We start from the raw sequence: 17,125 nt of genomic DNA on the forward strand, positions 1-17,125 counted from the left end.
CGCCACCCAGTAAAACTAGAAAACAAAGACCACGTAGACGGAAGTTTGGAAATTCACGGGAACTTGGCGCGATATTTAAGCCCAGATAATGTGGCAGAGTTTTCTAAAGCTGAGAATTAAGAGTCTGTAGTAACGAGATTCTTGTTTGCCTTGGCAAGGTCTGCCACCCCCTGAAACTTTAACTTCGCCCCTTTTTCTCGTGCATTCTTTACGGCCGGAGGAATTATAACGCCGTTGAAATTCCCAAATACTTTAATCGTAACTCACGCCAGCCTATTTTGACATCGATCCGGCAGATCGTCCCTTAAACGACCCTCTAATTACGCTTCTCGCCCCGCCCTTCTTATAATCGTTACTTTTATCCGTCGACTCCCGGAGACTTCCAAACTTTTCGACTTATCAATAAACTTCCCCGGTTATCGCATACTTTTATCGAGCGAACGGTACGACTACAATTCCACCTCGACTCTGGCTGCGCCGGTGAGGGAGTGGGATTCATTAAAAATGTCAATTAGAGCTTCCAAGCGGATTCGCTGGGAACGTGTAATAAGAAAATTCTCGCGACGCTCCTTTTCGAGTTACATCGATTTCCTCCCATGAATGTCCGGGGGATATTCCTCACCGTGGACCCTTTAAAGGAAGATCTCGAGGATGGAGGGACTTTAAAAGGGATTAATTCAATTTTTGTTTAAACAAAGTAATTTTACGCGGATAGAAAGTTTCGAGACCTTTTTATCGAGGCTGGAGGTATCTTAAGGGAACGTGCGAAACTTGGATCGTTTGTTCAGCCTTTATTTAAACGTTCTTCCTCGAGGAGGGGCGGCGGGAGTGGGGAAGAGCGAATGGAAGAAACGTTCCGTGGATAGGAAAGAAAATCACCAATTAAAATCGTGGGGGAGGAAGGAAGGTTGAAAGTGGAAATGTAAATGTACCTAGGAAACGATACAACGTGGGAGCTTGGGGCGCGTTGCAGAGGCATTGCCCTCATGTTATTCAGATTCCGGGATAAATCAAAATCTTCGATGCATATAGAGGGTGGTGTGCTGCACGCCTCGGCTGGGTTACTCGGAAAAATCGTGTAACGCGCGTAAACGCCCTGTGTACGATGAACGCGCATAATCCAAATCGGTGGATCATCAAACGGGTAATGGCCCCCTCGCATTGCGCGCTTCGGTATCGACGAGCCTGCAAATTTTTCCTCGCCTACACTCAAATCGCGGATCTATTCATTTTCAATTGAGAACTGCAGGGCTGCAATTTCGAAAATGCAACGCCTCGGAGAACTAAGTGATAAAGGGAGGGGAAGGGAATTTGAGAATTGCCGAGTGAGGGATATGAAAATTTCGCGTTCGAAGGTTTGAATATTTAAGAACACTGATGCTTGAACTCTGAAGCCCATGAATATTCAAATGCTCTAACTTTTAAACGCTCGACTACTTGAACTTCGAACTCTGGACCTTGGAATCCCGTGTCTTGTATTTCGTGCGCATTTTTCACAGTGAAATGGTTCGTCTCTTAACCAAGGGATCATTGTAGCTCGAACAGTAGCCTCTGTTCCATTCACCGTCCACCTACGTGCAACTGTAACGCACATCCCCATAAAAAAACTTCAAAAAAGTAAAAAAAAATACGCCAAGTACATGAAATCAAATAACTCGCAAAAGAATAGAAGATAATTAGAATATAAAAAAAAGGGGAAATCAAAATGAGCTGCACGTACATAAAGGTAATGATAAATACAAATAAATATTTTAATACGAATAAACATTTTATTCAAAATACTTGGCGCTGCGAAACAGAAAAAATGTTAATTGTCCTCGTATTAATAATTTACAATAACTCCCTTACAATCTAAAATACATAAACATATACATATACATATTAGAAACGCAGTCAGATTTATTCTACATATATTTAATTCTAATGTCATACGTAGCATATGCGCACGCACACATACACACGTTCATGAACGCACACACAAGAAAGGAAGAAAAAGATTAATGCAATTTATACATATTTATTCAGTTTAGCGGCACCAATTCGGGACGCATCTATATGATATCTCTGTTATGCGCGGACCGATTTTATTGAAATTGGTCTTACTCGAAAGCTTATATGCGGTCTACATAAGAAAAATGCCTTTAAATTTCGAAAATATTGCAGCTGTAATTAGATATTAATGAAATAAGTTTCACGTTAGGTTGGAATAGCCGTGCGACGAGTAAATGATAGCGATAGCGACAGTCGACATATACAGGGTGTCTTTTCTGTACTTTCTTTCCTGTACTTGGCGTCGAGACGCTACCGCGTCTCTAGATAATTATCAAACAGTTGAACCAGTGCATAGCTTTCACGAAGCCCCCTGCATCCACGAATCACTGGAAAGCATTATCACCACTGATATCGTTCAATATTCTGTCGACATTGCAATCAAGTAGCGCTGGAGTTCATCCCGGAAGGGCAGCGATTTTATCCATCCCCGTTCCACGCGTAACCCTCTCCAGCCAAACCCATATTCTCCACTTGTGTATACCTCGAATATTTGCACCTCTTTTGCCAGCCGACGAAGTTTCTATTTCTGGAAACCCCGTTTTCCATCTCCTCTGAAAACTCTTGCAGAATTGAAGACATCCGCGCGATATTCCCAGAACTGTATCCTCCCTCGATCGGGGCTTACATTCTACGCAGGTTTGCCGCGCTATTACCGTAAACGTTCCCAGGCAAATTTCGTGTCCCCGTTCATCTCCGATCGCTTTTATTTTCCATTTTCCACGGCCGGGGCCGATATTCGCGGTTTCACCGCGTACCCTCGCGTTAAAAACGGCCCAGAATCCCATAGGTGACGCCAGCAAATGGCATTCCGGCTGGCCGCGGTGATTATTTTCGCTGACTGTCGCGGTCGCCCTCCCCACCGTGAACGCGACTCGCATTAAACGTCCGCGCCTTCGCCCCCGTCCACGCGACCCCGTCCCCCCAATGATGTCCGACAGCTTTTAGCCGACCATTTCGCGTTTCAACCGCCCCGACGTAGCGCGGCGACAAAACCGGGGGACACTTTAGTGCGAAAGGGGGTGGGGGGAAGTGTCAGGCCACAGGGGATCGTCTGGGTCTTGCTACTAAAATCACGGGGAATCAGAGAAACGATACAGTGCCGGTATATTCGTAATTCTGGGGAAAGTACAGCTTCACTGTTTTATTTTATCTCGTTTGGATCTTCGGTTCGCGAAGGGACGAAGGTGGATGTTTGGGTAGTAGTGCAATCTAGGTTACATTCCAAGTTACACAACTACACTCTGTACAGTGGAAGAGAAATTCTGGTACTAAGAGCATATCAGATTGAAACGAGACGTGACGCCTGAGAATCTCAGGATTCAAGGAACGCGCTTTGTTCCTCCTTTTACACAGCAGCCTCGCTATCCATCCCCCCTAATCGCGGTGTAATTAAGAATTACGTGCACCCTGCGCACGACGGCTCCGTTATCCAGTTGGGTCAAACTCGAGGACCGTTTCTAAGCGTTGGTGGAAAGTTGTCGGAGGACACGGTACGTGCCTCGCGTGGAGAACGCGGGCCTGGCCTCTGGTAAATTATGTGACGTTGTCCCGCGAAGTGTGAACCCTTGACAGATTCGTAATTCACGGGCGGACATGCACCGTGCATCCCCCTCCCTTCGCGGCGCCGACTACAGTCAGCGTTTCGGCCATTCCTCTGGCGACGCGCGTCGCGCGTTGTTGTTGTTGCTGTTGCGGCCGCGAAAAGCGCTCGTACACGGCTCGTTCCGAATTGTAACATTTGCATGTTAATGATACACATCCTTGACGCTCGGATATTCCAGCTGGGAAGGCGCGAGCAGCAAGATAATGGCGTTACCTGGGACTGTAATTACGAGTAAGGTTCCTCGTGTTCGACGGGAATTGGATTCATCCAAAATGCGTCGTCGCGTGTTTCAGGGAGACTGGATTCGTTGTAATTGCGTTCCTTTGGATCGACAGAACCGAATTCTGGCTGGAATCCAGCGTAGGTTTGGAGGAATTCCATTCGACGATTTCTCAAGCTCGTACATTTAAGTAAGGGGAATGTTCGATGAGATTTTGGTGTCGTTTAAAATCGGAGCTCTCGCGGAGGATAGACGGAACACTCTAAGTAATTCATCGACTCTCGAGGAAGAGCGTGTCGCGCCTGGACTCCAATTCAACCGAAACAATCGGATTCAGTTTCATTCTAGATTTTTCAGTGTTGGATCGAGGAACGGATAAACGGCGATAGGTGAAACCGAAGACTCCCCCCAGTTTCTTAATCGAACACCGCAACTCATTGAAACTTTGAATCGAATCGAGCCACTAGTTTCGGATTTCAGCCGCTGAATAGCCGATACTCCGCGAGATACTATACACCTAACTCCAACTAGGCGAGCCAAGGAATTAATGTCGAACAGAATCTATTATACCTCTCTGGAATTTCAATTCCACTGAAAACGAGTAGCTCCAACTAGAGAATTCAATCTTCCGCCAAGAATCCCTCAACTAAAATCACTCCTACCATGACACACGCAATTCCCAACTCACCACAATCGTTTCCCGTCTGAAAAAATTCTCGAGCTACTCCACTCACCCGCCGCAGTGTCGCAGATTCAAACTTTCTCCAACCGGCTGCTCCCGAAATTCTAACCCACAGGAACACACCGCGCCCATCCAGCACGCGTAACAAATTCATAGTACCAGAAGATTTCCAACCCCCCCCCCGAGCGTTTCCACTCTCCACCCTCGAAGGATTAATGCACACTCGCACCTGGCCGAAAGTTCAAAGGCAGCCAGACAGAATCCACTGGAATTCGTTGGCGGCTGAGCACCGAGCTCCACGGAGATCGTGTGGATGCAGTGGCTCCCGCGTGATTTGCATGTTTGCGCCCTTGTTCTTGCCCCCGTGGTTGGCTCCTCGCGGGGCTTGCGGGCGCGAGAGGCGAGCTTCCGCCCTCCGCCGATGTTTTCTCAGAACGTTTACACCATCGACCAGCGGCTGGCCGGCTGTTTACAGACGTCGAAACGACGGTTGCGTGCAACTCCGCCCACGCTCCGCCCGAGTTTGCACAGCAGGCGACGGTTTGTTCGCTGTCTCCTGCTCGCGCCACGGCAAGATTCATCGGGCAAAGTGCATTTTTAATACCGGGAGAGGGCCCCCGGTTCCCTTATGTATTTACGACGCCGCCTCCACCCTCCGTCGCGTCGGGTTTAATGTAACGAGGGAGGGATCGGGGGCTCGTGGCGCGGATCACGGGTATTGGCGGAGAATCGGGGAACGGGGGTTCCGTCGAGGGGTGGATTTACCGTGACAGTCGATTCGCGTCGCTCGTAAACGGTTGGAGGAGGAGGAACAGTGGTAGGAGGAAGTAACTTTGCTTCTTTCGGCCTTACACGGGGTGGTTCTCTGGGGGAGGATAAGGTTTTCGCGCAAGGATGAGTGAAAATTGTACGATAACAGTGAAAGTGTACGAATTGAAAGCAGTGTTAAAAATGAAAATACCCACCCCCAATTATTCAGACATCTCTGAAGCAGCTCGCTTGTTTGCACGGTTTGCGCAAGAAATCGCAATAACGGTGAAAGCCGTGCAGCCTCCGAAGGAATAGTCGAGTAGCTGCGCGGCATGATCGATGACCGGCAAGGAGCAGAAACAAACGTTGCCAGCCCGCGTGTTTGCGAACGGCGGTCGGCCGTCGTTGCATAGCTCGGCGCAAAGGAATCCGCAAACACAACGAGCTCCGCCAGGCATTGTGCAAACAACGGAATCCCGGCTGTAACGCGCAACTGTGCCTCTCATTAGCGAGTTGTAAATTACATGCGTAATTACGCGTTTGTCCCTTTCTTGCCGCGACGCGGCCGGGGGGGCGCGTCCCTGGGAGGCGGGGGATTTAAAAATCTACAATATTTAGCCAGCGACCGTGCCGGCGAACGGAACGAAAACGCACGGTGGATAACAAAGACCTTCATCGAATCAGCCCCGTACCCGCAGCGTGTAATAATTAACGAATGAAATTTTTATGCCAATCCCCGTTCTCTGCCGTCCCTCTGCGGGCGCAGGGGGCAGTGCCCCGAAAAATCAGGCGCCATTAAACAAATAATACGTAGAATTATTAGATCACGAATGTTTTCGCCGGCTCGATTAAAAACATCTGCAGTCATCGATATTCCTCGACGACAAGCTTTTAAGCACCCAGAAAACGGTCGTGCACCTTGAAACTGGTAAACAAAAAGCGAGGGACGCGGAGGGGTGGGTAAAAAGACGTCGAGGAATGGAAGATTAAGCCCCGTTCGTTGGAGTCTGGACGGCGAGCTATCGAGGTCGCCGAGAGCTTTCAAAGAGTTGGAGAATCCAGAGTTACGTGACGTCTCCGGGTAAAGTTGCCCTGGACCCCGGGCAGGGAACGTTACGGCAGGATATTCGCGATAAAACGTCGAAAGTTAACGAGTGGCTGGCCCCTGTGTCTCGGTGGCCGAGCTCCATTACCCGGGCGTCCCAGCGCTCGTACGTTAAACGTAAAAGGTAAACGTAAAAGCCGCTGCCCCTCGTCGCGGTATTTCGCTTATTTCGTGACGTAATGCGCCGGGAAATTGGGAGAACGCGCGACGGCGGCGCGGAGCGTCGCTCCGGGAGCCGGGTCGATCGATCGATCGCGAAACTTTCGAATTCATTTCGCTCTCGGGGATAGCGACAGCGTCCGTCTCCCGTTCCGCGAACAAAAACTCGATCGAGTGACTCTCGACCGTGAAAGAAGCTATGTAAATATGCTGGCCGAGGGGGAACTTCCGCGAGCGCTTCGGCAAGATGATTGCGATGTCTCGTGCGCCGGGATATTGCGTTCGAGGTTCGCCGGATTCCTCCAGGGCGGGGCAGTTGCGAGTGCATACACGGTTGGACATCTGTGCCGCATTCTGTTTCAAATTCTCCGCACCCGGAAACTTCCTGGTGGGTGAGAAAAATTTCAATGTCCCGGCAATTCTGTCGCAATGACAGGCCCTAGATTTTCGGGGATTTCTCGGTGCAGAGAACAGGGAATATCCGAGCTTCGGTGGTAAGCTCAACCTGACCCCGGCTTCGAGGCGTTCATCAAGCCTGCCGTTACTTTGATGAGACAATGTTTCGCCGCCAGAAACGCGGTCGCTTCTCTGATTACAGCCGGGACGGAATGATTTAATAAAAACGTAATGTCGCTCTAATCCCACGCGATCGCTATTTACAGTCGCGGGTACTCCGGTGCCTCCAGGCGGGTTCTCTCAACGGGGGCTCAAAAAAGTTTCTGACAGCTGCAGTAACCGGTGGAATATTAACATGCTCTATTTACGTGACAAATGTTTACTGGGTCAAATATTTGCCGCGAGCATCCGCGGAACTTGGAAAAATAGTGTTTCGCAAACGCTTGGACGTTGAAGCGGCCGTGAACTCTTTTTTTTTTTTATCGGGAATACGTAGATGGTTGACGCGTGTTTTCGTTCGGTTACAAAACGTACACGGTGCGTTTCAGGATTAACCGATCAAACTGCGTCCGCTTGTGTGCAGTATCGAAAAGAGGGGTTCGGGAGAAATTTTGTTCACCGAAAATTCGGAAGGGACAGCTGGTGGTATTACTTCTGTTTGATTTTGGAGCTCGGCCGTGAGTGTCGTTGCCGTTATCCGGAAGGCATTGCCGAATCAATTAATCGCTGCAGAAACTTCATCAGCGAATTCAACTACATCGGTCCATGCAGCTTGAAACTGTTCCTTCTCAGATACTTCTGAGCTGATCAGTCCGAGAGTGGTTTTCGCAAGAAATTATCTTGCACTTACGTCGCACCATTTCCCTAAACCTTTGCTGCCCTCTTTCGGCACACTCCCCCGCAGCGTTCGTCCCCAGTCTATAGATCCCTAGGACTCTGAAAATTCCCAATCCTCAGGAGTGGCGGCCGCAAACGGCGGCCAGGAACGAATTGAAACGGGACTCGGGGACCGCGGCGTATTTCCGGTCGGCCCGACCGCGTTTAATTTCCTTTTAACGAGTTCCCCCGTCGACCTGGACTCGATTCCGCGGCGCGGTCGGGTCAAGTTGACATTCTAGAATCTAAATCCAGGGAGGCGTGTGGGGAGCCCGATTGATCGCGGCACGGAGCCAGCTCGTAGACTATTTCCACGGCAACCTTGACTCGCGGTTACATAATTCATGCAAAGACTCGCTCCTTAGCCGATTGACGGGGCGACGGTTTGCAATCGATCCGGACGCCTCTGGATCGTCCCCGCGACCGCGGTGACCTGAAGTGGCAACGGGATTCTGCATACGCTCCGATTCGCCAGCTGGCCAGCGCTTCGAGGCACCGTCTATGCACGATGCTCGCGTGCTTCCGTTTTACGTAACGCCGCTCCAGTTTCCCGGCCGACAGTTTCGTTGCTAAACGCCGACGATGCGGTCGGTTGTTTACTGGCGGACTGTGAAAGGATACCGGAGCTGCGACACGATCGATCGATCCGCGTTTCGTTTCCCGTTCGCGTGACTGTGCCAGGTGTTGGAGAGCTCCAGTGGAGATTATAAAATAAGGGGATAGGTGCGAAGATAAGAAGGTAATCTGGTGGGTGTGATCGATCGGCGGGTTGCAAGGGATTTTCGAGCAACGTTTGGAGCTGTTTGAATGAAAGATGGGCACGGGGTGGTGAGAAGATCGAGAGTAGGTACATGTATTTTGGAGTTGTGGGGAGGCGGGCCATAAGAGTACAGCTGTAAATGGGGATTGATCAAGTTTGAATGGGTCTGACCGAAGTAAATACCGCAGTATTAAGCTGTAGATTTGCAGGGAGTCTTCTGCATCTTTCAATTCTGCGTTTCCATCAACGTCAAACGTGAAATATCCTTTGGAATGTTTCCACTCGTGAGGGCTCCGCAGCGTAGCGAGTATCATCTCGAAACGTGTCATTCAATATGAGAGATCGAGTGCGTAGATAGAACGGAAGAACGCAAGGATTAATCGAGAGGCGAGCCAACGAACCGTGAGCGCGATACAAATCGAACCACGTTGAGTGGAAATTGCCGGAGATGAGGTTTTTTCGCCGAGCGGGCTCGCCCGTTTATTCAGTCGCTTACTCGTGCTATCGATTATCGTCCATCGTGATTAATCATTAACGCTTGTTATCTCGCGGCAACGATCCCCGTCCGTCGTGGAAAATCGGGCGCACCAACAGATACAGCTTCCAGCACTCTCGGAAAACAGCCATGCACGAACTAAAATTCTAAACAAACTTCTTAACTCGACGCAACTTCCAGACACCAGAGGCTTCTAAATTAAAAAATTCCCACGCCCAGAAGTTTGCCAATCTCTGGATGGAACGGGACAGTTCCCCGAGATACGAGGCCCCGTTTGCCGCGGAGAATTTCCAAATTCGCCGAACTTTGTAACTTCTTAAAACGCGGGGAACCGTCGCTCGCCCAAAAAATCGCGGGACTCTTCGTATTGCCACGCGGTGGGAAGCTTCCAAGCGTAAATATGTCAGACCGGTATCGAGTGGCTGGCCTCTCTGGGCACGCGGAAAATATCCCGCGGCTGGGTATTTGCAATATTTCCGGCCCCAGGAAGTTCCTAAATCAAACAACCCCTAAAGCTGCCCGCGGAACCAGGTCGGGCTCGGAACTTTCTCTCCGTAGCATCAGCATTCGCCCGTTCGGTAATCGCGATTCCGCGAGGTATCAATTTGCTCCTGCATAAATCACCGGCGGCCTCGTGACGCGCCCCATCCGCCCCGGCGGCGAAAACAAAAACACGCGGCGGAAAAATGGTACACGAGGACAGAGGGATGGAAGCGGGCGGCGCGAGCTACCACCGTGGCGCGTTTCAACCAGCCTCGGTAAACTTGGAAATTATTTAGGCGTGTGTACGGTTGCAATTTTGATTTGTGGTCGTCGCTGCTCCCACCCCGGATCGGGATTTCGGCGTGGCAAGGGCTCGTGACAGAAAGTCGATAGAACGTCCGTGAAAATTAATGAGCCAATCGTGTGTAGCCCCGCTAGTCAAGCCGCCGGAATAATTAATGATCGCGTATTTGTAGTTCTTCGAGTCCCATCGGGCGAGGTTGGATTTCTGGGAATCTCGTCTCTGGAAGCGGGAGGGGCGAAATTGGAAATTCGCCAGATTTTTCGGTAGTCGGACAGTGCTCGATACACCGGGGAGGGGTGAAAACTTGCGGAATCTCTTCCGGGCCGCTATACGCTCGTAGTTTCAGGGGTTCTTATCGATGTTCCAGGAGAATCTTGATCCCATTTCGAGGAAGTTACTCCGCGAGGAACATTGAGAAGATTTTCTTTTCGATTCTCATTGTTTAAGATCCCCTCGAGTGTTCCTCTTGGCTCGACTTTCAAAGACACATCTGCCGCGCTGTATTTTGAGAGGCAACGTTCAACGCATCTGGCGTTGAAGTTCTTCGAGTCTTCTCGCAGGCTTTGCAGCGCTATTGTCTACTCCGGGTGCTCGAAGTGAAGTAGGCAACGTTGCGTAATAACTCGAGTGTAGTTTTTCGTGGATAAATGCGTGCCTGTTGCAAGAAATCTACTAACAACTTGAAGCACCCTATTACTCCAGGTAATACCTTCAGGTTAAGATGTCTCGCAACATTTGCAGCTCTTAGCGCCGTCGGAAACTCCGCATACACGATGCTCAGATTCTCGGTGACCTAAACGAAAGCTTGCAGAAGCTTCGTACTCCAAGGAACGCGTAGAATAGCTCCGTAAGGCCGAGAGGAATTCTCGAGGGGAGGTAGCGACGCGCGGAAAGGCAGTGATCACTCTCGTCATCGAGTACGATCGCGGTCATCGATCTGCACGGGTGCAGCCGGAGCATTGTTCTTCGCGCAGCCTGGGAGAGGCCTTAATTACGCTGCTCCTCGTACGTTTGATTTGCGTGGGTGGCAGCCAGACGGCCGTTACGTTAATTACGCGCGGACAGGTACACGCTTTTGCTGGACACGTCAATGCTTCATTAAGCAGCGGGGCAGCGACCAGCGACTGCACGTTCGTCGAACTTTCCTCGCCGACTCGCGGCAACTCCCTGTCGCTCCGATCAGCCTTCGATCTTCCATTCGGACACGGGAGTTTCCACTACTTTCCTGCTTGAGTTTCATTCGAAATTAACTAAGGGAACGTTTGGACAGCGATTCGTTTTCGGCGAAGGAAACGGAGGGGGTCAGTGGCGTTTCTTTCGTGGAGTTGGGTCTAAAGAGGGTGAAAATTTGAAATGGAAAGATTGGGAGTAGATCACTCGTTAGCTCTGCTACTGGAGCTATCAGAATGCTCCTAAGGCACAGGAATCTCCCGGAGTACTTAGCGAAATAGGAAGATTGCAATTACTTTCGTAAAACAACGTCGTGTTTGTCATGCTTGCCTTTCGATATTTTCAACCCTCCGTTCACGCTATCGCGGCGCGCCCGTTTCGTTAACAAAGCGCGGGGGGGGGGGCAGAGAATTGAAAAAGCCCCGGCGAGAGGTGCACGGGGGTAGTAATCGCGAATTAATATTCAGAGATACTGAATTTTATAGAAGCCCGTTTCCCATTTGCCCGAAAACGAGGCGAAAGTCGTGCAATTAATGTGAAAAAGAAAGACGAATGGTCCTGTCTGCCAGCGAAATTCATTTACTCGCGTCAGAGGCAGGAGGAGCGTCCTCGACCGCGGGCCGATCGTTTATCATCGGAACGGGACGGACACCCGTTACAATAATGAACATCAAACGCGGTGTCGCGTCGCATCCGTGGAAAATTCAGGCTTACTGCGCGCAGAGGAGAGAGAGAGAGAGACGTTGATTTACCTGCGGTCGAAGGTGTACCGTTTCCGTTTCCGTCCACCGCGCGTTTAAAGTGGCTGCCGATGATCGTTTCGCGAGCCTCGGGCATCATTGTTCTGCCGGGGGTTGGAAACCATTCTGCCCGAATCGTATTGCATTTCAACACTTGCCTAGCGCTCGCGATAATAATTAATCAAGCGAATTCGACTCCTTCGCCTGAGGAACCTTGGACTATCAGCTCCCCTAGAATACTCTTTAAAAGAAGGAGACGCTCTTCGGAAGCTGAGGCTCGAATAATCGAAACGCGCAACTAATTTCACGGGACTGATCGCCGTGAGTCGGGGCGCAATCGAAGTCCTTTCAATTTCAGACCTCCGCCTAGCGTTTTGCATGCGAAGAGTGCGCGTCACCGTCTTCCATATTTCCCGATTCCCTTGGACGATCCCTGGAAATCTCGGCCGTCGGTCTGGAGATTCCCTCCCCCTGTTCGAAATCGATTCTCCGTGGTCGTGGAACGACGTCGACTCGGGGGGGGGGACGGGGGTGGACGAGGTGGCAGACGAGGGAAATCGCCTGGTTTCGTGGGTGTCCTCGGTTTCGTGGCAGCGTGGAGAGACCCGTTCCCCGAACTCGACGAGCCCCAATAATTCACAGGCAAATTCTATGGTGGCACGAAAACACCGACACTGAACAAAGACCGCTGCTGGGACGGACAAAGGGGTCACCAGGATTGACCCTATCCGAAAGTTCCCCTCGTCTCCCTCTCCGCCGTTCGTCCAGGTCTTCCCTCTGCTCCTGGATCCCTCTGTCCCCTTCTGCCCGCCCTTGTAGGCTACAGCTTTGCCATGTCTCTGTTCCGTGCACACGCGCGACTGCATCCCTGTACTTTAGACTGCACGCGAATGAATGCGTGCACCTAGACGTATTTAGATTAAAGAGACCCGTGGACGGTGCACCGCACGGTTGGCGGACGCAAGAGTCTTCGTAAGAGGCCCGATTGCTGGTTCCTCTCCGGGTTGATGGGCACGGGACTCCTCTAAAGAGTCTTCAGATCTGTCTCCTCTTTGCACCCATGCTCTGCAAATTTGGATTCGAACTTCCGCTGACTTCGGATCCACCTCAGGTCTGCAGGTGTTTCAGGAGCTCAGTGTCCGTAATCCTTTCAGACTACACGTATAACTTCTTTGAAACAATTTCCAAGTTACCCTGCACCTCACGCAATATTCACCCCCTCAAATTTCCAACCGAAGCGAAACGAATTTCCAGGTACAAGCAGGTTGAGCTTGCACCGCGTGAGAAGGAAGAATCCGCGGGTGAACTTTTGGATGGGTCGCGGCACGCGCGGTGAAGCATTTGCGATCGGTTCTGCGAAGAATTCGCGGATTTATCGAAGGCGTCGGAGCAAGGAACGAGGAAATGGCCCTGTTTAGCGCGCCGTGCTGCAGGCCGGCGTGTACTTTAAACCGCATGCAAATTAATGCCTACTGGTTGGCGGGCAGTAAAGTGCGGGCAAAGTGAGTTTAGGCAGCCATACGTGTGTAACAGCCTGGCGAAAGCTCTTCGCGCTAATTATGGATTCCGTTCCATTGCTTCTCCTCCACGGCCCTCCTCTTTTCTGCTTCCTTTTTAATCGCTCGTTTCAGCGGGCGAAAGAGGGCCGTTTAATTAATATTCCTCACCGTTAGCCGCGAACGTCGATTCTCCAGCTTCACCCTCGCCGTTTCGCGGAACGGAACGTTCCTCGACTTCTATGCGCGCCCCTTCTCACCGCTTCCAACCAAGACTTTCCACTTTTACTTATTCTTCCCCTCTGTGCCTCCCTTTTCGGAGGAGCTATTGTACCGTAATCTCCGCGGCGACGAGGAACGAGGAAATCCTGAAAGCTCGACCCGTTACGGTCCATGAATTACGATTAGTCGCGTGTCCGCGGCGAGCTTATCGCGATAAGTGGACGGTGATCGCGTTGTGATTTAGTCACTGAAACGGCGCTGCTGTTTTCCAGCTGATCTACATTCTTCCCCTCCGTCTACTCGTCGCTACCGGTGTTACAAGTAGAATCTTTAACAACGATACTCCGAGCTGTAAAACTTCAGCTCTAAGAAAACCCTGACCCTGCGAAACGTGCGTTTAAAGAACTTGAGGTGGAGAAACTTGAGTCTCGCGAAACTTCGGGTGAGAAGACAGTAACTTGAAGGAAGTCCCCGCCATCTCGACATTTCCTCTTCGTAACACCTCCTGCGAATACCATTTTCTTATATTGCCCAAGACAACGAGTGTTTCATTATCGAAGTCCCCAAGGAACTCGACGGTACTCGAGCTTGACGAATTATTTCATAATCACGCCCCCTCGAACAGCGACCGTTAACGCGCAGATTATGCAGAGTGGCGAGGCTAACGAGGCCCCGTTGTTTTTTCGCAGGTAGGCCAAGATGGACGTCGAGGCAGCCCTCCTGGAGAACTCTCCGACACTCTCGACCATCTCGTCGGACTGCACGGACACGACCTATTCCGGCCCTGGCTCGCCGTACTCCCCCGAATCCCCGATCATTGTCACGTCCTCCTACAAGAAGGCAAAGGATGACGAGGTCACTCCTAGGCCGACACCCAGGCACCCATTGCCGCCCAGGAAGCCCAACTTCCGGATACGACCGCCCTACCTTATGATCTGCATCAGCATCATCGAGGTGAGTCGTTTAAAACGAGCATTTTTATCATATTTAGTATCCTTCCCCGTAATCTTCAATGGTGGACAAATCAGGGACATTATAAGTTACAGGGAAGTCCAAATGATGGACCTTTACAGCAATTAGGTATTCATTAGAAGATGTACTTTAGTTATATGTTACTATTGCGTTTCCAAAGTGTCTAGAAATATATATCCCCATGAAAAAACTTCGAAAAAGTAACAAAATTACGCCAAGTACATGAAATTAAATAAATCACAATTATTCAAAATATTATTTAAATCACTCTGTTATGCCTGGACCGATTTTATTAAATTTGGTCTTATTCGAAAGCTTATATGCGGTTTGCATAAGAAAAATGCCTTTAAATTTAGAAAATATTGCAGGCGTGATGAGATATCAATGAAATAAGTTTCAGGTTAGGTTCGAATAGCCGTGCGACGAGTAAATGATAGCGGTAGCGACAGTCGACATATACAGGGTGTCTTTCATGTACTTGGCGTCGAGACGCTACGGCGTCTCTAGATTAAGGATTCCACTGGGTATTTAAAATTGAACCCTGTTACTGAGGTTCTTGATTCGTCCACGTTGATACTTAAGGGATCCACTAGTATCAGTTCCATTTCATCCCCTGGATAGTCCCAAGCAACCCAGTCACAGCGAGGTATATCCGAGACTATCGGAAACAGAACGTTCCCGGACATTCCCCAGAAGGGAGCGCGATACACAAAAAACCTGGTATATTTCTCAATGAGTCGGGGATGGTACACGAGTCGCCGGAGCTCGAAAGATTTCCCATTAGTCGAGCTAATGCGTCGCGGGACGGCGGGGTGGTGGAAGAGGGATGGAAAGGCCGATGGGAATCTCTCTCAATTATTCGCACGAGTTCACGAACGAACATCGTACCGGTATTTCAAGAAACTCGTGCTCGGGGAAGAAGTCGAAAAAAGGGAGGAAAAAAAAAAAGGAGGAACGAACGAGAACGGAGGGAAAAGAGACGAGACACCCCCGGTCCCACCGTCTCCCCCTCCTACGCGGCTCGTGGATCCTCCGGCCGCTCGATAATAATTCCAGAGAGCTTATTCGAGCGCTTCCGGAAACTCGTCGGTACGAGCAGCCAGCGTGCCGTATAAAATGCGCCAAGTTAAAGCCGCGAAGTTAAATGCACCCTTCTTTCCCGCAGTCTCGCGCAATAAAGCAGATGTTAACGCCGCCCGCGAGTTAATGAAACGCAGAGATTGGGGCGGCAGGCCGGGCGCGCCAGCGGAACGATTACGTAGTCGTTGCGCAGTCGAAATCGAATTCTGCTCGCTCCGAGGCAGGATGATCGCCATGAAACGCGCTCGTTCTTGGGGGGCGTTCAATTGCTGGCGCTTTGGGTGCTCTTCATTTGAAAACGAATGGTAGGGAGAATTTGTCGCTCTGTAATACGAGAAACTTTTAAACTCAGAAAATAGACCGGGGCTCCGAAGATTTTGAAATATGGAGGCAGCCTGAAGTCTTAACGCCTTGGAATCTTACGCGCTCGAAACCTTGCGAAGCTTCAACTCTTTATCCCCGCTTTATCGCGAAATTCAGCCCCATTAGGTGAACCATAGCAGCGATTTTTTTCCTCCCTCTCCCATTTACGCCCGACGATCGTCGAAAGAGGGAATCTAATCGGCCGTCTGTACTCCCGGTCCAGTTTCGCGCGATGAAACGAATGATAATGCTTTTCCCGGGGTTTAATGAAACGCTGAGATAGCGGAAACGGCGATATCCGGTTACGTGGCCCCTCACCGAAAAGTCCGCCTCCACCCTTGGCTCCGTGGCTGTAATAATCGGTCGAGTTCCCGTGTTCTTCCGTAATATCGTGAGAGATAGGATAACGAACGCGATAAATCAGAAGTAAAGGCGCCACCGTAAATATGGCTCGTTAGGGGAATTCGCTAATAAATCACGGGTAAAGTTTCCAGCCGGCGAGTTAGAGCGGAGAATCGGCACCAATTGCCGTATTAGTATAGCCGATATTGGTGTTTATTCGTAAATTTCGTCTAGTTTATTGCTACCGCGAGATTAACTTCAGCCCCTCGCGAAAGCTTTGTCACTTGGAAATCGAAATTCGAAGAGAAATCCATGGGTTCGAAGATCGCGAGAATCACCACCCACCGGGCTTCGTCCCTATCGAAGATAATTGCTTGGAAGTTCCGGGGTCGTTATGGCGAAGCCGTGCCACCGAAGAATGCGTCCAATCTAGAATGGCGGAACTTAAAATCGCGGGAAAATGTAACGAGGATGGTAAAACGACAACGAACGTTCCCGGGGCTAATGAAACGTCGAGATACGCCCTGACGGTCCCGCGACCACGTAGACGTCGCCGGAAGCTCGATCCTTTCCATCCTTTTATAACGATCGCCCGCCGTCGTCCATATTCCCTGGCTTAATCGAAACAATTTCGGGACGTGGCCCACGGGCGTCATTGAAACCGCACATTCCACTCCTGCAAATAAGCGTCATTATTTATATTTATACATCATTTATATATATTCTTTAAACCTAGTACCTATTTATTTTCTATGATTTCATCAAGTGTAAAGCCACGTATCCACTTGTGCCGGATGAGTGGCTTAGGATTTCGAGGGACGCGAGGCAAACCCTTGGACGCGACGCGATCATCG

The 17,125-nt window shown here is 50.3% G+C and overlaps 1 protein-coding gene across 4 annotated transcripts in view; it reads left to right on the top strand.

Annotated features, from left to right (window-relative positions):
- Positions 1 to 17,125, top strand: part of Rho-6 (serine protease rhomboid 6) — a 111,748-nt gene that overhangs the window by 85,843 nt on the left and 8,780 nt on the right. For 2 of the 4 annotated variants that reach the window (XM_076817996.1, XM_076817999.1), the window contains exon 2: positions 14,204 to 14,468. In XM_076817996.1, the coding sequence (XP_076674111.1) occupies positions 14,214 to 14,468 (255 nt within the window). In that variant the 5' untranslated portion in view covers positions 14,204 to 14,213. Of the gene's footprint in view, positions 1 to 8,423; positions 8,583 to 11,784; positions 13,299 to 14,203; positions 14,469 to 17,125 lie in introns of those variants that run through there. The other 2 variants (XM_076817997.1, XM_076817998.1) reach the window with 2 other exon arrangements.

The sequence above is a fragment of the Andrena cerasifolii genome, chromosome 8 (genome assembly GCF_050908995.1).
Source record: "Andrena cerasifolii isolate SP2316 chromosome 8, iyAndCera1_principal, whole genome shotgun sequence".
In the NCBI taxonomy this organism is placed as follows: Eukaryota; Metazoa; Arthropoda; class Insecta; order Hymenoptera; family Andrenidae; genus Andrena; species Andrena cerasifolii.